This window comes from Thermothelomyces heterothallicus (genome assembly GCF_042370625.1).
Source record: "Thermothelomyces heterothallicus CBS 202.75 unplaced genomic scaffold P884_scaffold_1, whole genome shotgun sequence".
Taxonomy (NCBI): Eukaryota; Fungi; Ascomycota; class Sordariomycetes; order Sordariales; family Chaetomiaceae; genus Thermothelomyces; species Thermothelomyces heterothallicus.
In genome coordinates this window covers 1,218,266-1,239,718 of record NW_027192562.1, presented here as the reverse complement: position 1 = coordinate 1,239,718, position 21,453 = coordinate 1,218,266, and the positions used below count along the sequence as shown (strand labels likewise).

The 21,453-nt window shown below is 56.6% G+C and overlaps 7 protein-coding genes across 7 annotated transcripts; 1 reads left to right on the top strand and 6 right to left on the bottom strand.

Moving 5' to 3' along the window:
- Positions 1-12: 12 nt before the first annotated feature.
- P884DRAFT_214577 (uncharacterized protein) lies at positions 13-3,451 on the bottom strand. Its single transcript, XM_069439234.1, has 5 exons — positions 3,076-3,451; positions 1,240-3,013; positions 983-1,182; positions 849-928; positions 13-748 (listed from the first exon to the last, which is right to left on the bottom strand). The coding sequence occupies exons 1-5, from the start codon at positions 3,286-3,288 to the stop codon at positions 313-315; spliced, it is 2,703 nt and encodes a 900-aa protein (XP_069301665.1). The 5' UTR covers positions 3,289-3,451; the 3' UTR covers positions 13-312.
- A 716-nt stretch (positions 3,452-4,167) lies between these two features.
- Positions 4,168-10,165, top strand: P884DRAFT_214576 (uncharacterized protein; the record flags this gene model as incomplete). Its single annotated transcript, XM_069439233.1, has 3 exons — positions 4,168-4,593; positions 4,657-9,090; positions 9,203-10,165. 3 exons carry the CDS (start codon positions 4,168-4,170, stop codon positions 9,797-9,799), a joined length of 5,457 nt encoding a protein of 1,818 aa, XP_069301664.1. The 3' UTR covers positions 9,800-10,165.
- Positions 10,166-10,770: 605 nt separating this feature from the next.
- On the bottom strand, positions 10,771-11,263 carry P884DRAFT_5510 (uncharacterized protein). The gene has a single exon (XM_069445958.1). The coding sequence runs from the start codon at positions 11,097-11,099 to the stop codon at positions 10,848-10,850; it is 252 nt and encodes an 83-aa protein (XP_069301663.1). The 5' UTR covers positions 11,100-11,263; the 3' UTR covers positions 10,771-10,847.
- Positions 11,264-11,908: 645 nt separating this feature from the next.
- P884DRAFT_191043 (uncharacterized protein) lies at positions 11,909-12,988 on the bottom strand (the record flags this gene model as incomplete). Its single annotated transcript, XM_069437565.1, has 1 exon — positions 11,909-12,988. One exon carries the CDS (start codon positions 12,986-12,988, stop codon positions 11,909-11,911), a length of 1,080 nt encoding a protein of 359 aa, XP_069301662.1.
- Positions 12,989-14,819: 1,831 nt separating this feature from the next.
- On the bottom strand, positions 14,820-15,137 carry P884DRAFT_253426 (uncharacterized protein; the record flags this gene model as incomplete). Its single annotated transcript, XM_069440793.1, has 1 exon — positions 14,820-15,137. A coding segment is annotated over one exon (310 nt), but the record flags the coding sequence as incomplete, so codon positions are not given.
- Positions 15,138-15,145: 8 nt separating this feature from the next.
- Positions 15,146-16,116, bottom strand: P884DRAFT_288690 (uncharacterized protein; the record flags this gene model as incomplete). The annotated part of the gene is made up of 7 exons (XM_069443966.1): positions 15,146-15,317; positions 15,472-15,604; positions 15,670-15,691; positions 15,796-15,808; positions 15,854-15,875; positions 15,925-15,993; positions 16,064-16,116. The coding sequence occupies 7 exons, from the start codon at positions 16,114-16,116 to the stop codon at positions 15,273-15,275; spliced, it is 357 nt and encodes a 118-aa protein (XP_069301660.1). The 3' UTR covers positions 15,146-15,272.
- An 886-nt stretch (positions 16,117-17,002) lies between these two features.
- P884DRAFT_189349 (uncharacterized protein) lies at positions 17,003-18,111 on the bottom strand (the record flags this gene model as incomplete). Its single annotated transcript, XM_069437432.1, has 3 exons — positions 17,003-17,276; positions 17,374-17,824; positions 17,892-18,111. The coding sequence occupies 3 exons, from the start codon at positions 18,109-18,111 to the stop codon at positions 17,003-17,005; spliced, it is 945 nt and encodes a 314-aa protein (XP_069301659.1).
- Positions 18,112-21,453: the final 3,342 nt, after the last annotated feature.

Here is a 21,453-nt window from a genome sequence, read left to right as displayed (position 1 = left end):
CAGAATTACAGTCGCCACCACCACCCCAAAACTCTTGCGCTAAGGTCTATTGGCTCGGGTATACCTAGGTCAGTAGCAGGCGGCTCATGAAGGCCTGCAACATTGTATGTACTGCGTTGCGAACTTGCACCCCTCGAAACCCTCAAACTCCTCGGCTAAACTCCCAATACGGCAGCAGTGAAGGGGGCCATCCATCTCTTCTTACCGCAACAAGCATCGGGTCGTCGTGTCCGATCCCAAAGCACCCCAACCGTCTTCGCCGATATTTACGCCAACCCATGCCTTGCTTGTACCCATTAGGATCTCCTTGGGTCACAGCTTTGACCTAACGGCCTCCAGCCGATACTTGACGTCCTTCAGCGCCTTCGTGACCGGCTTCCAGTCGTCGAACTGCCTCACCAGCTCCGCCGTCTCCGCCGACAGCTCCGTCTTGACAAAGTCCTCCTCCAGCAGCCCGCGCATGATCCAGGGTAGATGGTACGGGTTGGGATTCGGCTGGCCGACGCCGCCGTCGCCGCCTGCACCGCTCCTCCTGGTGTGCACCACCTCGCACGGCCCCTCCAAGTTGGTCGTCTCTAGCGCGTGCGTCACGGCCAGATCGTAGACCTGTTCCTCGTCGTAGAGGCGGGAGTGGCCTTCCCCTGAATACAGGCTCCCTGCCAATGGCGTCGAGAGCTCGCGGATCAGGCCGTGGTCCGACACGCCGAGGTTGCGTAGTTTGAGCGCAAAGCCGACCAAGTGGGCGATGCTACAAAGGATTAGCGTTAGTCCTGCTCCGGGACGGAGGAAAGCTGAGGGAGCCGCCGGGGGGGTGGGGGGGGTGGGGGAGGGAGCTTGAGGGAACCAACAAATCGGGTGCGTGGATGCGGCCGTCGATGAAGACGGCCCGGTAGATGTAGGGATGATGGGCCGGCGCATATATGGCTGACTAGTTATAACCGTAAGTATTCGAGGTTGCCTCGCAGGACGGGACGAAACCAACCTCCAACGGCACAAGCTGATCGTCGATGCTACCAATGTACGTAAGACGCGCGCCGTGGTTCAGGACTACCTTGAGAGACGCTTCCAGTCTCTTGGACACCTCGCTCTGGGGGTCGGCAAACTCCCAGAGCTCGGCGGCTGAGCCCATTAAGATGCCCATGCCGGTCCGATAATCGGGGAACGGACCCAGCGAGACGCCAGCTACGCTCACTGTTAGGGTACAGCTCACCTGCAAGAGTCACAGCGACAATAACTCACCCATTGCGCAAACGCCGATCCTGGCTGACCCTACAACCCCCAGTTCGATGAGTTTCGCCAGCAGCATGATGCTGACGGGCACACCCTGCGAGTGACATGCGATCAGAATCAGATCAGCCTTGCGGATGAGATCGATCCAGTTCAGCAGCAGCTTCCACAGGTTCTCCACCCGTTCGCCAATCTTGCCCTCTCCTTCCAACGCGACCTTTTCGATCTCGCAATCTGCACAGCCATGGCTGTTCGCCCACCTTCGGATGGCTTCGGCGCAGTGGTTCGCAAACTTGATGGACGTTCCGGTGGGTTGGCCAATCATGGGACGGAGGTAAGTCGCGGGGAAGAGCCCGTGGACACCGATGGCGATAGCACTCTTGATCTTCGGGGGCTCCTTTGTCCGATACACGTGCTTTCCAGACGGCTGCCGGGTCCTAAGCAGCAGCTGGGCAATCTGTTTTATGATGGACGGGTTATCCTTTAGCTTGTATGTGCCCTCAAACGAGGGAAGCAAGAGGTTAGGTGGTGAAACTTTGGCCGCGGCTGGCGTTTTGGCAGCAGACGGCTTAGTCGTTGGGCCAGCCTGTGGCGTGCTCGGGCGACTAGGAAGCGCACCATCAACCTCCATGGACTTTAAGCGCACGCGTTTGTTGCTGCTCTTTGACGAAGGTTCCCGCGAAGGGGTAGCAGCGGCCTCTTCTCGCTCCTTCTTTTGCTTCGGTTTCAGCGAAGGCTCCTCCGCTGGTGTGCTTTTTGTGCTTTCGAATTCCATCGAGTTCGCCCTCTGGGGAAGCGTTTCCGACCTTTCTCCCATGACCGCAAGTTGGCCCTGCTCACCTTGCCGTCGCGCGGGTTTCTTGGTGGATGTCGACCCTGAATCGCGAGACCAAAAAGCCCACGTCGACCCTGCCTTGGGCGGGGGGGTCGGCTGCTCGGGAGCTGCCTCTGCAGCAGGTGCATCCTGCATGACCACATCTTCGGGTTCTTTGACTGTCGCCGAGGTCGCCTCTGGTTCCGCGGGCGGCGGCCCAGGCTCGGGCTCGGGCTGTGAAGGAGCCGGGGCAGTCCTGCTAGACCAATACCACAGCCAAGAGCTCCCGTAGCCCGTTGCTTTCTTGTCCTGCGTGGGTGGTTGGTGGTGATTGCCGGCAGCCTCTTGGGCTTCTTCGGGTGGATTCGATGCCTCGTCGGTTTGAGAGTCTTGTGGTGGTCGTGTTTGCTCTGCCCCGACAGGTATTGGTACGCTCGCTTCCTGGGATGTTGTCTCTGCCGGCACGGGAGCATTTGCCGATGAGACCGGCTCGGCCGTCGTTGTCCTCGCAAACCAGCCAAACCACCCTGATGAAGGCCTCTGCGGCGTCGATGCCGCGGCCGGCTGCTCTTCGGTCCCTACGCTTGCAGATTGTTCAGCTGGTAGCCTCGTCGTCTCTTCTTCTCCACCAGCATCGAGCAGTTTTGTGTCACTCTCGGTGCCGGCGTCTCCCGGTTTCGTCTTGTCCTCCTCCGGTTTCACAATATTCCCGGCTGCTAACGAGGCTGGTTCTGAGGGGCATTTTCCAGCGCTCGCCGCATCATCCTGCGTCTTTGGCGTTGCTGACCCTGACTGAGGGCCGTCGCTGACACTCACGGAATCGGCGCCCTTCTTTTGTTCGAATCGGCTGAGGTTCGCTGTTCCCGCTGGTTTCGATGTACCTCCGAGGATCGTTTCCCGCGCGACCTGGGTCGACGCAACCGATTTAGACACTCGAGGCCACGACCCGTACCAGCTTCGGGTGTTGTGTACCTGAGAAATAGAGGCAGTCAGCTTTGAGGCCGTCGAGCACGGCAATCCGATGTATCACATGCCTGGTTCGAACCTTGCTTGGCAAGGGTTCTGTCTCTTCCATCACTGCCCGCCTCCGACACTGGAGGAGTACGCTGGTCGGTAATAGCAGCTCCTGATCGAGACGAGGCGGAGGATGGCTGCGACGGCATGGCGGAAGGAGGACGAGTAGGAGTTGAGGTCGGAGTGCCCGAATCGGCGGCAGGGTTGGGTTTAGCCCGCTTGCGGGAACCCATGGCGCAGACCGATGGGCGATAAGACTGCACAACCGTCCCGTTTGTAGGGCTATCGACGTGGTTCGGAGCTGGTGAAGGCTTTGGGACAGAGAAGTTACAGGCCGGTCGGTAATGGGTTGTTGTTGCCTTGGCGCGTGTTGTTCGCTCTAACGTGGCGGCGGCCGGACCGGCGTCAGTCCCAGCTGGCTCCAATCCGCTGGCTTCCCGAGGCTGTACGTCATCCGGTCATTGGGTTGTATCGGCAACGTTATCAGGAACCACTATCCGTAATCCGTCGTGTACACTCCAACTAGGATCCAGGCTAGTGTAATCCGTAATGTATGTATGTATGTACTAGGTATGTATCCACCGCCACAGGCTTCCAACCACGCTCGCCTAATTTGGAAACATAGCGGTGCGGCTAACTGCAGTCCGAGCACTGAATTGTTTTCATGGACAGGAGCAGGGTCTGCTTTCGAGTAGGTAGGACCGGAGATAATGCAATTAGCAACATGTACGGAGTATGTTCATCACAGCGCCTGGTGATCAGCGCTGCGGTTAGCGGCCCAGACCCCTGAGCGGTAGTAGTGTAGTAGTGCACATAATCCGCACATACACTAGTTACCGGTGGAGCTGGGCTTGGGGCCTGTTCCCGCTTGGCACAACCTTGCACCCTCCCCGAGTCCCTAGTGTACCCCACCTCGGACTCCCACCGCCTTCCTTATCGTTATCGTGTATGCCGAGACTAGGACCCGCCAGAAATTTTTGTGGTGGGCAGCTCTCAAAACGGCATTCTGTGAAGGCGCCTTGAAGTTGGAGGAGCTGGTGCGCAGAGGAAGCAGTTTCGCGATTGCTCCCCATTTGCTGCACTCCAAGCAGCCACGCCGTCACGCCGTCACCATGGGTTCTTTAAAACGCAAAGAGGGCCCCAACGGCGCCTCGGCCTCGAAATCAAATCGAGCCGCCCCCGAGTCGCGGCCCTCGAAACGGGCGAAAGCGAGTGAGTCGGCGAAGGCGAAGGACGACAGCAATAAGGGCGCAAAGGAGTCCAAGTCCCCGGCGAAGCCGCCTGCCACTACCGTGATCTCGAAACCAAAGGAGGAAGAGCCCTTGTTTCCGCGAGGCGGCGGGAGCGTCCTGACGCCCCTCGAACAGAAGCAGATCTCGATCCAAGCGAGGAAGGATGTCCTGTTCGAGGAGCAGTCCGAGAGCAAGAAGGGAGACAAGGCGGCCAAGAAGAAGAGGCGCAAGTCGCAGGTCGATGCGACGGTGGCAAAGGCCACCAAGGATGAGGATGCGGTCAAGGTGGAAAGTCTGAATTTCAAGGTACGAAGCTCATCGGAGGGGGGCCGCGAAACGGTGCGCCTACTGACGACTGACCTTCTACAGCGATTGGTCAAGGGCTCACTGGTCCTCGGAACCGTTTGCGCCATCAACCCCCTCGACATCGCCGTTGCCCTTCCGAATAACCTTGTCGGCCATGTGCCCATCACCTCCATATCCGAGTCTTTGACGCAGCGACTCCAGGAGAGTGCTGAGAAGGAGGAGGCGGAGGAGGAGGACGAAGAAGAGGAGGAGGAGGAGGGAGGCGGGTCCGGTGAGAGGGGTGCCGACGACGTTGACCTGAACGGCTTATTCTACATCGGCCAGTACGTGCGCGCCTATGTAACGTCGACGCTAGACGAGTCAACACCCGGGAAATCAAAACGTCACATTGGCTTGTCGCTGGAGCCATCCCATGCCAACACCGGAATGTCGGAGCAGGACGTGGTTGAGAACAGCACGCTCATGGCCTCGGTTGCCAGCATCGAGGATCACGGCTTCGTCATGAATATAGGCATCGCCGACTCCGACGTGAAGGGATTCCTGCCGCGCAAGCAGCTTGACAAGAGCATCCCCGCCGAGAACCTCCAGCCGGGATCGGTTCTCCTCTGCATCGTGACGGGCAGGGCCGCCAGCGGAAAGGTTGTGCAGCTCTCCACGCTCTCCGATCGCCTCGGCAACCCCAAACACAACCCTGCCGAAGCCACCACGATCGGCTCCTTTCTGCCCGGTGCCGCGGCCGATGTCCTCGTGTCCGAGGTATCCCAGCACGGTGTCATTGGCAAGGTGATGGGCCATCTGGACGTGACAGCAGACCTCGTTCACTCTGGTGCCGGGCCCGATGGTGTCGACATCGTCAACCAGTACAAGGTGGGCTCGCGCCTCAAGGCCAGGATCATCTGCACGTTCCCGAATGCGAAGTTGCCCAAGCTGGGCATCTCCCTCCTGCCACATGTCGTCTCGCTGAAGGCCAAGGTCGCGAACAGAGACGGTCAGGAGCTCTTACCAACAGCGATCCTTGCTCACTCGGCCATCGTGAACGAGTGCACAGTACGGAAAGTGGAACCTGGCATTGGCCTGTACGTCGATGTTGGGGTCGAAGGCGTCCCGGGGTTCGTACACATCTCGAGGGTCAAGGACGGCAAGGTCGACACCTTGTTTGAAAACAGCGGTCCTTACAAGGTCGGCTCGGTCCACCCCGGCCGCGTGGTCGGCTACAACAACTTCGATGGCATGTTCCTCCTCTCGTTCGAGAAGAAGGTGCTAGAGCAGCCTTTCCTGAGGATCGAGGATATCCCCATAGGGGCAGTGGTCCCCGGCGTGGTGGAGAAGCTTGTCATCAACCAAGACGGCCTCGGCGGTCTCATTGTCAACATCACCCAAGGCATTTCCGGCCTGGTTCCCGAGATGCACCTTGCCGACGTCCACCTTCAGCACCCCGAGAAGAAATTCAGGGAAGGCATGAAAGTCAAGGCTCGCGTCCTGTCGACGAACCCGGCGATGCATCAACTTCGCCTGACGCTGAAGAAGACGCTGGTCAACTCGGAAGCGCCGGCGATCAAGTCCTACGATGAGCTCGCAGTCGGCCTGCAGGCACCGGGCACGATTGTGAACGTGCTTCAGCACGGCGCCATCGTCCAATTCTACGGCCAGCTCCGTGGCTTCCTGCCCGTCTCGGAGATGAGTGAAGCCTACATCAGCGATCCCAAGGAGCACTTCCGCGTGGGTCAGACCGTCAGCATCTACGTCCTCAGCTTCGATCCCGAAACTCGCAGGCTCATTGTTTCGTGCAAAGACCCGTCTGCTTTCGGTCTAGAAAAGCAGCTCGCTCTCAAGAAGCTACAGATTGGCGACCTCGTATCGGCCAAGGTTACGCAGAAAACCGAGGACGACGTCTTCGTCGAGCTCACCGACAGCTCGCTAAAGGCTATCCTTCCCGTGGGACACCTAACCGATAAGTCGGTCAGCAAGACGCAATCGGCCCTCAAGAAGATCCACGTCAACCAAACGCTCTCTGATCTGGTCGTGCTCGAGAAGAACGAGGCCCGGCGGTCCATCATTCTCTCTCACAAGCCCAGCCTCGTCCAGGCGAGCAAAGAAGGAAAACTTCTTCGGAGCGTGGACGATGCCCGGCTGGGGGACACGGTCGCTGGTTTCGTCCGCAACATCACTGCCACGGCCGCTTTCGTGCAGTTTGCGGGTAACCTGACCGCTCTGCTCCCCAAGACGAAGCTGCCCAAAGATGCGCAGGACAAGCTCAACTTTGGGTTGTTCAAGTCGCAGTCCCTTACCGTCAAGATAACCTCCATCGACAGGGACCTGGGGCGGCTGCTGGTTGCCATCCCGTCGGTCTCGGATGAGGAGGCGAGGAAGTCGTCCAAACCCGCCGACAAGGCGGTCAACGCATTGGACGACTCGGTCTCCTCGATGGATGACCTCAAAATTGGCAAAATCACCAAGGCTAGGGTGAAGTCGGTCAAAGAGACGCAGCTCAACGTGCAGATTGCGGACAACATTCAAGGGCGGATCGACGCGTCACAGATTTTCGATAAGTGGGAGGACATTCCGGACTCGAGGAGGCCACTGAAGCGATTCAAGCAGAACGACATACTGGAGGCTCGCGTTCTCGGCATCCACGACGCCCGCAATCACCGCTTCCTTCCAATCACCCACCGATCCAGCCACTCGGTCCTGGAATTGTCGGCGAAGCCCAGCGATTTGAACCCAGACACGCTTCCTGAGCCGTTATCCCTCGACAAGATCGAGCCCGGTTCCAGCTACATCGCCTTCGTTAACAATGTCGCCTCCAACTATTTGTGGGTGAATCTGTCGCCGAACGTTCGTGGGAGAATCAGTGCCATGGAAGCGTCTGATGACCTATCCAAATTGGCAAATCTGGAGAAGAGCTTCCCTGTGGGCTCGGCGCTACAGGTGCGGGTTCTTTCCGTGGACAAGGAGAAGCAAAGAGTCGACCTCTCCGCCCGAGCGCCTGGTGAGGCGGCCCAGCTTTCCTGGGATAAGATCCAGCAAGGCTTGGTTTTGCCGGCGAAGGTCACCAAGATCAATGATCGTCAGGTCGTCGTCAAGCTGAGCGAGTTGGTCGCCGGGCCTGTGCATCTGGCCGACCTGGCCGACGACTACGATGAAGCCAACCCCCTGTCGCATTCCAAGAACGAAATCGTGCGGGTAGCGGTCGTCGAGGTGGACAAGAGCAACAAGAGATTGAGGCTATCTATGCGGCCCTCAAGAGTCCTTAACTCGTCCCTGCCCGTCAAGGACAAGGAGATCACGAAGAGCACCAAGCTCGAGGTTGGCGACATCATTCGCGGCTTCGTTAAGAACGTCTCGGACAAGGGTCTGTTCGTGTCGCTCGGCGGTGACGTTGTGGCTCACGTCAAGATCAAGAACCTCTCCGATGCATACCTGAAGGACTGGAAGGAGCACTTCCAGGTTGACCAGCTCGTCAAGGGCCGCATCATCTCCGTGGCGGACGGCCGCATCGAGATGGACCTCAAGCCGTCCGTGGTGGAGCAGGACTACGTCCCTCCGATCACCATTGCGGACCTGAGGGAGGGCCAGGTCGTAACTGGCAAGGTGCGCAAGGTCGAGGAATTTGGTGCCTTCGTTGATATCGACGGTTCGATGAATCTTTCCGGTCTGTGCCACCGCAGCGAGATGGCCGACCGGAATGTGAAGGACGCCAGGACGCTGTACAACGAGGGCGACCGTGTCAAGGCCCGAGTCCTGAAGGTCGACCTCGAGAAGAAACGCGTCAACCTCGGGCTGAAGCCCTCGTACTTCAAGGACGACGAGGCGGACGATATGGACGTTGATAGCGAGGAAGAGGATGCCGGTGCGGCTCTGAATGGCGAAGAGGATAGTGGAGACGAAGAGATGAGCGACGCTGGTGGTGCTATCCTCGTTGGCGGCTCCGATGATGACGACGATGAAGAAGATGAGGAAGACGATGATGAAGGGAAGAGCGATGTCGAGATGGGCGAAGCGCCAGAGGAGGGACTCACGGGTCTCGAGGCCGGCGGCTTCGACTGGACGGCCGACGCCCTCGACGCCGACGAGGATGCAAAGGCCGGCCCGGCCGACGAGCCGATCAAGAAGACCAAGAAACGCCGGGAGCCCCAGGGCATCGTCGATAAGACGGCCGAGCTCGATATCAACGGGCCGCAAACCTCGAGCGACTACGAACGTCTCCTGCTGGGTCAGCCAGATTCGTCGGAGCTCTGGATCGCCTACATGGCGTCCCAGATGCAGATTAACGACCTGGCCAGCGCGAGACAGGTAGCGGAGCGGGCGCTCAAAACGATCAACATCAAGGAAGAGACCGAGAAGCTGAACGTCTGGATCGCCTACCTCAACCTGGAAGTCGCCTACGGCACCGAAGAGACCGTAGAGGAAGTTTTCAAGCGCGCATGCACCTACAACGACGACCAGGAAGTCCATGAGCGCCTTGCCAGCATCTACATCCAGTCGGGCAAGCACAAGGCAAGTTTTCTTTCCCTTGTTTTTTTTCTTCTTTTTTTCTCTCCGTCCACCCACTCGCCGTCTTGCAAAACAAAGGTACTAACTCTTTTTTTTTTTTTTTCTCTGCCCACAGGAGGCTGAGAGACTCTTCGAGGACAGGATCCTCAAGAAATACGGCTCGCGCTCCCCACACGTCTGGATCAACTACGCGCACTTCCTCCACACCAAGGCCAACCAGCCGGAGCGCGCGCGGGCCCTGTGCAAGCGCGCGACGCAGATCCTGTGCAACCCGGCCAACGTGCACACCAACCCGTCCCAGGTGTACCTCACGCTGCTGCCCAAGTTCGCGGCGCTGGAGTTCCGGTCGCCCAGCGGCGACCGCGAGCAGGGGCGCACCCTCTTCGAGCAGCTGCTCGCGACGTACCCGCGCAAGTTCGACCTGTGGAACCAGCTGGCCGACCTCGAGACGTCATCGTTCCGGGACGGCGTGGACGACGTGGCCGTGGTGCGGGACCTGTTCGAGCGCGGCAGCAAGGTCAAGGGGCTGAAGCCGCGCCAGGCCAAGGCCTGGTTCCGGCGGTGGGCCAAGTGGGAGGAGGAGAAGGGAGATGCCAAGAGCCGAGAGAGGGTGTCGGCCAAGGCGCAGGAGTGGGCTCGGATGGCGGGCAAGAAGTTGGACGATGGCAAGAAGGAGGCCGATGGCGAGGCGAGCGAGGGCGAGGGGCAGTGAAAAATTCCCGACCGCGCGTGATTCTCTCTCTGAGGATGTGGTGGTGGCTGTGAAGAGTACGGTGGTTGCTTGAGTTGCCTGGTTTGTCTCTTGCTTGGCCTGCTCTAGGTCATTGTGTTATTATGCTCACGCATCCACCTCTGGGATCTCTGATATCCACAAGCTGAAGTGAAAGCCGCGGGCCGAGAAGAAAAGATTGGGATGACAGGGGAAGGGAGACGTTACTCCGTCGTGAACTTGTCCTCTCCGTGGCCGTGCTTGCACTCGCGCTCGCGCTATCACCATCGTATCTGTGTTCTCTACCGGTGCATCAAGTGTAGTAGCTTGTGCCGTACATATCTGCAACATACATACATACACACATACACACACACACACACATATATATATATATATACATAACATGTCCCCAGCCAGCGGAATGGCGCAACCCAGTCTTCCTCCTCGGCTGCGCGCTCCCTTGTCACACCTCCGCCATCGCGACTTGAACCTGCGCAATGACCCTGATCCATGAATCCGCTTCCATGTTGTCGGCAACCAGTCGAGCAGCCACCTCCCTTCTCCCCACGCTCTCTTGATGATAACGACTTGCTGCCGCTTCACGTGTGACGCGAGATCCATGAGGTCTGGTATCAGATCTGGTTGATTCTTTGGTACCGGGAGGGGATCGCGTTGTGACACCATGCAGGTACGACACCAACGCTAGGTAGGCGATGACGTAGATGTACACTTGTACATTCATACAGATCCCATACTAGTAGTGTACGGATGTGTGCAATGTACGGGATTATGGATTGTAGGCCAGTGGGTCCGCTTCCGAATGCCAAGCTTCCTTATTCAACACTTCTTTCTACTTATATGTCCTGCGAAACCGAATGACCCCCTTCTTCCCTGAGGACTACAATAGTGTAAGTGTATCAGGCCAGTTATAAGTGCTGTTGCCAATTTATGTAGTGTCCAATACACGCCTGATACGCCGTGTGTCTACTGTGTATGCGGCGTAACAGATCCTTTCTTTGTCCATTCGAATGTGTCTCCTTGTGCGTCCTTATAACCCACCCCGCCGACCTGCCCAATATCCTCCTCCCTGCGCCGTTGCCCCAAGAGGGGTAATGCCTGACCAAACTGTCCCTGAGAAAACTCCCCGCTTCGAAAACAGCGGAACGATGTGGATGTTGCCGGGAGGGGAGGGGGGGAGGAAGGTAAACAAATAACAATGCCAGTGTACACAGTAGGTATAGTGCTCCGAAGAAAAAATGAGACCAATTAAGCAGTGTAAACGATTGAACACCAGACCCATGCAGCGCTGGATGCATCACGCTCCAAGAAATGCGTTAAAAAAAGTACACGTATAAATGTTGATTCACCCTCACCAGTCAGCCAGTCAGGCGCTGGCTCTGAGAGTGGAATTGTAAACGGTGCGTTGTAATGTCCGACTTGTGGGGCCCAGTCAAGACGGCTAAGGTTTCAAAGGAGGGCCGAAGAAGCGGACAGAAGGTCTTTGAATGTGGAAAGAGGGTCCTTTTGGCGCTGCGTGAAGGATTCTCCCATCCATCTCTTCCCTCGCATTGTTGAGGAGGGTAAAGGAAGGGAAAAAATCGTGACCGCTCTTCGGTCAATTCCGGGCGATGTCATTCGCCCAGGCCGCTAAACCCCACACACACCCCGCATCAGCACGGGCTCCTTTCGGAGACGGGTTCGCAGTCAACACGCTGGCGGCTTTTTTTTCTAAGAGACGCCCAGAGAGGCTTGATGTTGGTGTCGAAAATGCGCCGTCGTGGGGAAGCTCGGCCGGGTTTAACTTTCGCATAAACCCGACGTCGAAGGAAGAAGGTGCAGATAGAGACCGTTGGGGGAGAGCAGAATCGCACAGAGTTATGACCTTCCCGATTCGGTGACGCCGCAGCGTTGTATGTCTCTGCCAAGACACTCCATGTTTCTGGGTGATTTGATGATCGACTTTGGGCGTGCAATAGGCGGGCGACACGGCAAATCCTCTCCTCATTCGAGACGACGTACACTAGTCAACAGGCAGTCCCGTTGGATTAGCACTAGCGTAGGACGGTCGAGGATTGTTCAGTGGCGGCCGCTCTTGCTGGCTAGTCTGTGCTAGAGAGTCACGGAGACCCATCTAGCAGGCACACCATCGGGCCTGATCTCGTATGGACGGGTGCTGGGCTTCCTCGGCGGAAGGGCCCAACGTGCGCGACCTGGTCGCTGATCATCGAGTTTGCCGCTTTTGCGCATGGCCATTTCCATGACGGCGATGCGAATGAAGTCCGAGTTTTCGCGCATCTCGCGCTGTCGCGGGCCTGGCATGGGATGCTCCGTCACTCTCGACGGGGAGGGCGTTGATGGTGTCGTGGGGGACGTCGGGCCCGCCGGAGTATGGGGTGGTCGGCCGGGGCCGGGGGATACACTGCGTGCCCGGTGAATCTTGTACGTCTGCATCTGGATCGATGCAGTAAATGTTCGTAGCACTGGCCCGTCGGCTACCGTCTTGGGCCTCTCTAGGCGTGCCGTCGTTGTCGGATTAAGGTACCGCCGCAGCGCAGCCGTCGGCTCCTCCTCGAGGGGAGGCGGCCGACGCTCATCGGTATAGGGAACCTGAGGGTCGAGGGTCAAGATGGATCTCGTGAGGAAGTCCTCGGGCGGGATGGACGAGAAGTTCAGATTGGAGAAGGAACGGGCCGCTTGGCGCAAAGCCCGTAGCGATGCGGTCAAATTCGACTTGAAGGCCGACCTGATCGGAGTAAACGGTAGCCGCGGAGTCTTCTTGCCTGGCGCCTCCTCCTTGGGCGCGAAGACGCGGAAGTCCAGGTGGTCCACGTCACTGTCGCTCTCGAGGCACGATAGGGGATGGCTCTCGGATTCACCTGGCGGTGAAGAGACGGGCTCTAGAGAGCGTCGGGTCGGCTGAACCCTCCGCCTCCGGGGCGGTGTGGGAGGCGTCTCGAGGGAGGAGAGCGCGTTGTCGGTGGTGAAAGAATCGCTCAGGGACGGTATCGACTCGATCGAGACAGTCTGTGCCGAGAGGACGGACTCTGGGACGCTATCGCAGACGGAGAAGTCGTCGGCCTCGAGGTCTTCGGGCGGCATTAACAGAATGTCGAGCGGGCCCTTGCTCAGCTTCAGGCTGAGCTCTTTCTCGGATTCCTGTGCCCTCTCAATGATCGACTCCACCGTCATCCTCTTTTCCGCCTTGGTCTGTCGGACACTCCGTGCGGCTTTGGGCGGCGGAATGGTTGTGACGGCAAGTAGGGCTGCCACGGAGGGAGGGATGGCATCGCGAGAGTGTGCATCCCTTGGACGGCGCGACGTCGAGGAATGTCTCCGGTCACAACGGCCATGGTGTGGCTTTTGTGGATGGGCAGTGTCCCGAGATCTTGGCCTGGCGGGGATCTGGACCGGAGTCGATGCGGTCGTCGGCCGAGCGGGCGTCAAGTCGGACCTGGGAGGACTCGGGGCTGGCGAGCAAGGGGAGCCGTCTCTTGACCTCTGCGGCATTGCTGATATGGCGAGGCTGGTGTCGGTGCAGGAATCTGTGGTGGCAGCCAAACTATTACCATTATTCTTCGGGGAGGTCAAGGACGGGAAGAAGCTCGGAGAGTGCGAGGTCTGACGCGAAGGAGTCAGGACGGGGAGACGTGGCTGAGCCCTTGAGGAAGCTTGGCTTCGTCGGGAAGATGCGAGATAGGAACGTGCGGACATCATCATGTCCAGCTGGCCCGGGGGGGGGGGGGGGGAGGGTGGAGGGCCTGGGCTGACTTAATAACCGGCCCGGCTGCGTGTTAAACTCATCCAGCCGACTCGGCGCTGCAGATCAACCTCGAGAACTGCGCAGCGGGTCGCTTTTCCGGAATGGTCAGTATGTATGTATGTATGTACTGTAATCCGAACAATTTCGCCTGCGCTGTGCCGACCTTGGAACTTCGGACGGACGGCAGCACCGAATATTCTTCAGTGCATGTAGCACGAGATATGATACGCTTCTCCGTACCACACGTGCGAAGCAATCCTTCAGGGCGTTTCTCGGCCGCTCGCAAGAAGATTTTTTAGGGCAACCAGTCACAGCGCCCGGGTTTTGGTTCGCGGGCGATGTCTCGCGTGCCGTAGGGCGATTCCAATACGTAAAACGTTGGGGCCCAGGGGTCCACCACGGGAGACTATGGAACCCTGATCCCCCCCACTGCCGTGTTCCGGTTGTAAGGGCGGAGACTTCTTTTTTCAGACGCGGTGTCGACGGTGCGGTGAAGAGTTGCGATAAGAGTTTCAATTGTTTGTTTGTGTCGGGTTGGTTTCCGAATGCAAACCGGATAAGTGGAGAGCGAACGCTGTATACAGACGTACTCTAGGTAAGGTCCCGAAAGAGGAGATGGGATGTGCCGGACATGCGTCACCCAAGAACTGGGCCTCGATAACGTTGGGTTGGATTTTGAGCAGGCGGGTACCGCGCTGTACCCGACAGGCACGTTTGCCAGGTGCATACACAGTAGTTTGCTGCCTCTAAATTTGGCGGGCAGGTACGAGGGCAGCCAGTAGCCACTCGGATGTAGCTATCATGTAATTAGGTACACCCTCGTACGTCAGAAGTCGAGCCGCCAAGTGGAGGCCCGTGACCGTTGGAGAGCTCGAAAGACAAGGTCCGCTCTGTTGGGTCGTGTGGTTTGCTTTTTCGCAAAAAGCCGGAAAAAATAAATGATGTCTCAAGGTTGAGGAGTCGAGGAACTGGAGAGTAAAAGAGACGGCAAAGCAGGTATATTATGAGAATGCAGCCCAAGTCCGCGGCGTGCCCTGATAAGGATTGTCAGGATTCCCCGGCGTAAACACAACAGCGCGCCCAACCACGACCGGGCATGCCAATGGTGCAGGCTAATAAGGGATGGGAAGGGTGTCACACGATGGCCGTGCCCGCCACAGCTTATCACTGCCTAAAGGTGCCTACACCTCCTCCGGGATTCTGAATCCTAGCGCGGTACTTGCCGCCAGTGGCTTTTTTGGCGCAGGACCCACGTACCACGCTAGGATTCAGAATCCCGGAGGAGGTGTAGCCATTTCCTTAGACCGCGGATTGATGGGGAAATCTGGGGAAGCACGAATGACCAGGGCATAATAGGAAGCAGCGGCTGGAATGAGCTTCCTGCCTGGCAAAGGACAGGCAGAGAGCCCCCGCGAAAAAACGACTCGCTCAACCACACCGATTCGTGCGATTGCCCCCAAGGACGAAGGGAACAACTGTCCGGGCGCATTCGTTCGAGAAGGTACAGAATCATGAGTAATCCGTCCGTACAGTATGCCCACACGTGTACTGTACCATGCGGTTATGGGCGCACCCATCTGATTTGGCTGGTGGCGATCAAGTCCCGATAAGAAACCCCGACGTCAGTGATCCTCCACGGCGATAACGCCCTCTGCTTGGCTGCCCCCATGGGTACGTGACGTGCATTGCCTCCCGATTCTCTTAGCTCCTAGATTAACTAGCGCCAGCAGAAAGCTTGCACACCATCTTCTCGACGGCCTGTCAGCATACGAGTTGTTCCCTTATTAATAAACCACTTGCCGAGCCCCCGAAGAACAAGATACTAATGCACTGATGATTTTTCTTGGTCTGTACATTTGTACGTTGGAGTGATTTTCACAAGCCTATCGAAGAAGATGATGAATCAACCCACCGGGTTCCACTGGGAGGATGCTTCTCGATGTTCCATCGCACAGGCGGGATACTCCACCTTCCCGCTCTGCGCTGGGGACCCCTTCTCTACGTCCAACTTCTCGGCCTCATCCACGTTCGCCGAATGCCGGTAACTACTGTGTAGGCACTGTGCCTGATTCGGTACGCTAGTGTGATTACTTCATATACTACGACGTACTATACTACGACGTACTGCGGTGCTGCGGGTTGATGTCGAGGTTTCTTACCACTCAACAACAAAGGCCTCGTCTAAATGTAAAAGATGAAAAATCTCCTTCTGGTATGCATGTACATATTTACACACCTTGCGGATATTCCTCACATATAGTTTAGTCAAGCGTCCAACACATGAGAAAGCTTACATAACGTGGTGTAGTGGACGTCCTTTAATTACATACGCAATATTTGTAAATATACAAACAAGACTACGTACTCCTTGGGGTCGACGGCAGTTCGTGGCGGTATGCGAAGCCCCGAATGCGCGCACAGACCTTTAATCCACCTCAACAAATATGTCAAGGGTTACGCTGTAGAAAATTTTCTGCCTTCCAATTACGGCGAACACTCCCCACTTAGACGCGACAGCGTCCTGTGTTTGCATGAAGTACCCGTTGGATTGGCACATGCTGGCGACGTGGGCATCCTAGCTAGGACGGACTACAGTAGGTGCCTAACTAAGAATGAGACCGAGATTCCAAGACGCCTCGAGACTCGCGGCGAGGAGGGTTAGGGTTAAATGCATGCTCATTTCAAGGAGCCTAAGTCGATCGATTCCAGTAATTACAATGGCCCTTTCTTGTGAGAAGTGCCCAGGGCTCGTACTGCACGCCCATACTGCGTGCGGACGCCTCTATCGTAATCCGTATATACTATGACAGTGTTTCCATGTCAAAGCTTAACATTGGATGATCGCCGCACATTGTCCCGAGCTCGCGGATGCATCGGGCCAGGTGTTTCATGGCCAACAACTCCAAGTATCGTACAGTAATACACCTTACTAGTATGTACAGTAACTATACAAGGAAGTCAGAGGTAGTAATTCCCCCGGTGCTCTTGCGCTAGCTCCTGAAACTACCATTGAACTTCCTTTCCGATAATTTCAAACAAAACGAGCCACAGGAAAATGTGTAGCCACGAAGGAAGAGAGTAAGAAAGGAGGAAACGAAAAAAGGGGAAAAAAGGGAAAAAAAAAGGGAAAGAAAGGGGGAAAATATGAAGAGAAAAAGAAGGTGCAAGCAAAGCGACACGACCGCATCAGAACGGTCTTCCGCTCTCTTTTCAACCCCTCGATGTAATCGGCGTTGTCTCCCTGGGCGTGACGAATCCGAGCCTCCTATCAAGGTACCTGGACACGCGCTCACCGTCGGCATAATGCATAATATCGGCAAGCGTTGGCGTGGCCATGGCCGCCACCATCGCCGCCACCGTCAGAGCTAGCAATCGCCGCAACAACGCCGCCGTAGCCGTCCCGCTCAGGCGGATATTGGATGTTCTCGCCGCTGTAGTACTGCTCAGACCACGGTGATGGTGGCGATGTTGCTTTTGCTGCTGTTGCTACCGCCCTGTGCTCCGGCGGTGGCCATGACGCTGCGTGCAAACCAGCCGCCGTGGTTGCGCGAGCGGAAGATGCGGCGGAGCGCGGGTGCCGACGCGGCGATGAGCGCGAGGTTGGTCTCGATGGCTGACGAGACGAAGCCAACGTTGGAATCCGAATTTGGAAAGACTGGGGTGTTAAATATGCCCTGGACGATGAGCAATAGGCGGATGATGGAGGTAATGGTTACCCTAGACGTGAAAAGAAGAGGGAACAAAAAAAGAAAAAAAATTAGCGATAAGCGTCCAGAACGGATCAGGGAGACCATAGAAGGGGGGTTCGACGTACAGGAATCCAAGGAGAAAGACTACCAGGAGCGCGGTCTTTGGGCGCTTCGGTATTTTGAGCGAGGAGAGCACCCGCAGGGGCAAGCCAAGCATCAACATGTCCGTGACAATGTTGAAAGCGGCCGTGAAGATGTACAAAACTCGGCGGTCGACGCAGTAACCACCCCTAACGGTGAGGTCCCAGTTAAATGAGATAGGAGTGCATTGCAAGATGACAGCAAAGAAGACGCCGACCATCTGCGAGATGTTGACCACGTTGAGCCAGACAAGAGACCGCCGCACCCACTTTCTCTGCCCGAACAATCGGATGAGGAAGATGAGGACGGACGACTTGACCAACGCCAGGATCGGGTTGTCCAGAACCTGGACAGCGTATGCCCATATCAGTCCCTGAGTGGGATCATGCGGTGGCACCTCCTCTGGTTCTATCCCGATGAAATTCGTCTTGATGACTAGCACCACGGTTAGTCTTCCACATCCATATCGGACGGCGTTAGGGGTGGTCAGGGTCAGGTATACAGAAGAAGCTGATAACGGTCTGAGCTAACGACAGAAGCATGGCTATGCACACAAGCCAGTCATCTATCCCAAAAAGCCGCGCCGCCAGCCGGCCCGCCACGCGCACGGAGACGGCAAGCAGCGCCAGGGCAGGGAGAGCGAAGTTGACGGAGAGGGCAAAGATCTGGAGCCCCGACGCCGCCGGGGACATCGGCAAGGCCAACAGCGACGAAGTGTCCATAGACGCAAGCGCTGTGGTTTCCTTTTACCATCACAGAAGGTCATAGATGTGATGCAGAGAAGGTCTCTAAGAGTAAGAGACCATGGTCAAAGGGTGCAATGAGAACACTATCGAATCGACGAAGACGGAGCTCGCAAAAAGAAAGCAAGCAAGCAACACTAAGGGCTTGTCGGGAATATTCTTCAAGATATAGGGGCTAGACGGCTCCTGTTGGGAACGAGCACGGGATACTACCGGCTCTCCTCCGAGAGTAGTCATGACATGATTGCCAGGCGACTCCGTCTTGGGTCCATCCTCCCATCTCCCGGACTGGCTCTGGCTTGTGGTTGAGACCAAGACGAGCTTTCGAGACCAGCGTTTTCGTGCCGATCTGCGAATCGTCTCGTCTCGTCCTTTTGGGAGCGGCTCGCATGCACGGAGAATCAACCGGGTAAATCTGCCTCGTGTGTCAAGATGACTCCCGGAGCACACCTCGGGAGGCAGTAGGTGAGCCGGGCGATAGCCGGATGCCGGCCGGCACTGTCCAGGGAGACCAGCCAGCCAGCCAGCCAGCCAGCTGCAGCCGTCGGTTTCGAGCCTGGTGGCAATGAGGCGGGTGCACGCCCGGCAAGACCGCACTTCGATAGGGGTAGAGAGCTACCCAGTCGTCGAAGTGGCTTTGAGAACTGATGGGACTTCCACGGGTCTGCCTCTGCCTGATCTTGCGATCTGGACCTCGTGGCCTTTTGAGGAGGCAAGACGGTATCAGCTCGCCGCTGCCTCCTCGCTTGTACAATAGGAGGCGTTGTGCCACACACCTCCCCTCTCAAAGGTCCAGCGCTACTAAACAGCTATGTCACTCGACAGCCAAGCCAAGTCCAATGAGGAAACGGACGTCGCCTGGAGACAACCCTGACGGCAGCAGAGTCATGTACGGGTGCTACTGTGTGATGCCAATGGCACAAGGGAAATGTAGCGACCGAGGGATTCACGATCATGCAACGGCGAGAATCGGCCTCCGGTGGAGGGTGATCAAACATTATTCAGACCCAGAGGACTCTGCCTGGCCATCTTGATATCACCAAGGGCAAGGAAAAACTGCAGATGTGAAGGAGGAAAAAAAGGTGAAAGCTTCAGATATAAGACTGACCGGCCGGCGCGGGGAGGGGCAGGGGAAGCCGCGGTTGGCCAATGTCGCGGTGGAAGAGCGGCTCCCGAAGATCCCGGTTATTTGCCGAGAAGGTCGTTCAGGGAGTGCAGACAGGTGCCGGAGCTGGTCGCTTTCGTCGATATACCTCGCTGGCTTCACGAGTGAGCCGCTGCTGCACAGACTCCACGCGGTGGAAACGCCGTTACGGGTGGTCCGGCACATGGTCGATCACGAATGTCCTCGTACGGACCTGATAGAGTAAGATGACGGCCGCCAAGAGGAAGACGAGGGCAAGAGAGACATGATCAAGAGACATTCAGGAGAATAGGGCCCTGACCAGAACTCTGTACAGTAAGAAAAGAGAGTCGCTAGAAGACGAAATGTGGTCGTGAGTGGGAAAGGTAGCTCAGGTTGAATACCACGCAAGGCAGGCAGAATTTTGGTGCTCGCAGCGGCACAGAGAGAGAGAGCCTTGGGAAATCGCCGTCTGAATCTAGGTTCGAACGGACACTGAGATGCCACCGGACTGGCCGCTAATGAGGGAGACGTGAGAAAGAAGCTCGGTTGTCCGAACGGATCATCACGAGCGTCTGTGCTGCTGATGCCGCGGTGTGAGACCCAGAGGGAGCGCGGACCTCTGGGCAACGCTGACACGCTTGTGTCAAAACAATTAGCCAGCTTCCCTGATTCCAAGACTCGGAGAATGGTGGTACGGCTTCATCGGTAATTGCGCAACTCGATGCGCAGAGGCTCAAAAAGCCGTCGGATGCAACATCGGCCGTTCGCCAGGGATGGACAGACTTCGAGGCTTCGCAGAGATGTCTAGTGTTGGTCCGTTTTCTTCTGGTCGGATTGCTCGACCTTCTCTGGCGGAAATCGCATGGAGTTGTGACTAAAAAAGAGTGAGACTGGTATCGCCATGCGTCAGGTGCCCTGGTGGGTATCAACAACACTGAATCGGTTAGCAATTGTTGTTGCCTAGTTATCAACCTCGTCGGTTCTCGTTTCGCCCCATAGCTTCTTGCGTCCAAACACAAGAACAAGATTCGTGGAGTAGGAATTTTAGCGCGGTGTTACTCCGGAATCCCGATGCCCAAGCGGGAGATAGCCTGCCAACTTCCCGGCTGTGTGTTTATTTTTTGTCTTGCAAGAAGCTGGCCCTTGTTTCTCTCCCGCCCCCCATTACATAGTAATCTGTATGTATTCCGTACATACATACCCAGATTCTGGTCTTACGGCCGGCCCCCCAGCCTGGCGTCGTACTGCAGGGTGGGCCAAATGGCTGAGCAGGGCTGAGATGGGATGCTCGAGTCTGTCGTCATAACCACGTGTGGAGCCTCGGGCCGAGTCTACCGCTGCTCATGCTCAGGCGGGCGACTCGACAATCTTAGTTGGTGAGGCTGGTGAGATCTGCATCGAATATCGCGGTCTTTGATTGCGAACGTTGGATCCGAAAGAAGGAAACCCGCTTCTTAAAAGAAGAGGGGCCAGGCCAGGCCAGAAACCAGACAAGTGCAGCAGCAGAATGCGGGGTTGAACGAGTTGAGATTGAAGCAGATCCGGTGGGTCGGCCTGAAACTCTACACCTCCTCCAGGATAAATAATCCTAGTGCGATACATGCCCCACTTTTCTTCACTTTTTTACAAGCCACTTACACAATCATCACACCATATCACTCTCCTAATAATTTTCTATACAAAGGTACTTACAGATAAAATCCCTAGGTTAGGAGCCGAGTTTAGCCAGTATTCGAGTATAGGAATCCAGGTCCTACAGTGGCTAGCTCGAAGCCTAGATTTGAGCCCTATTAAGAATGTATAGCACTGGATGAAGGATTAGCTTGAACATCGCTACGATGTTCAATCGCTATATCTTATAGGGCTTTGACTGGCTGTTCTGGAGGCGTGGGAGGCAGTACCCCCTAAGTGTCTTCAGTGCCTAGTACACTCAATGCCCTGACGGCTTGTAAAGGTAATTGAAAACCAGGGGGGCAAGACTAGGTATTGATACTTTTATATTATAGAAATTTGTATTGGGTTGGTTGTATCTAGACTTCTTGGCCACTTTTCTGATTTGCGTTAGTTATGGGGCATGTATCGCACTAGGATTATTTATCCTGGAGGAGGTGTACCCTGGTCCCAGCTCAGCCTAACCTACGTAGTACGCTAGTGGACCTGTAATGTGGCTCTGTGGTGCCGGTACCATACGCACC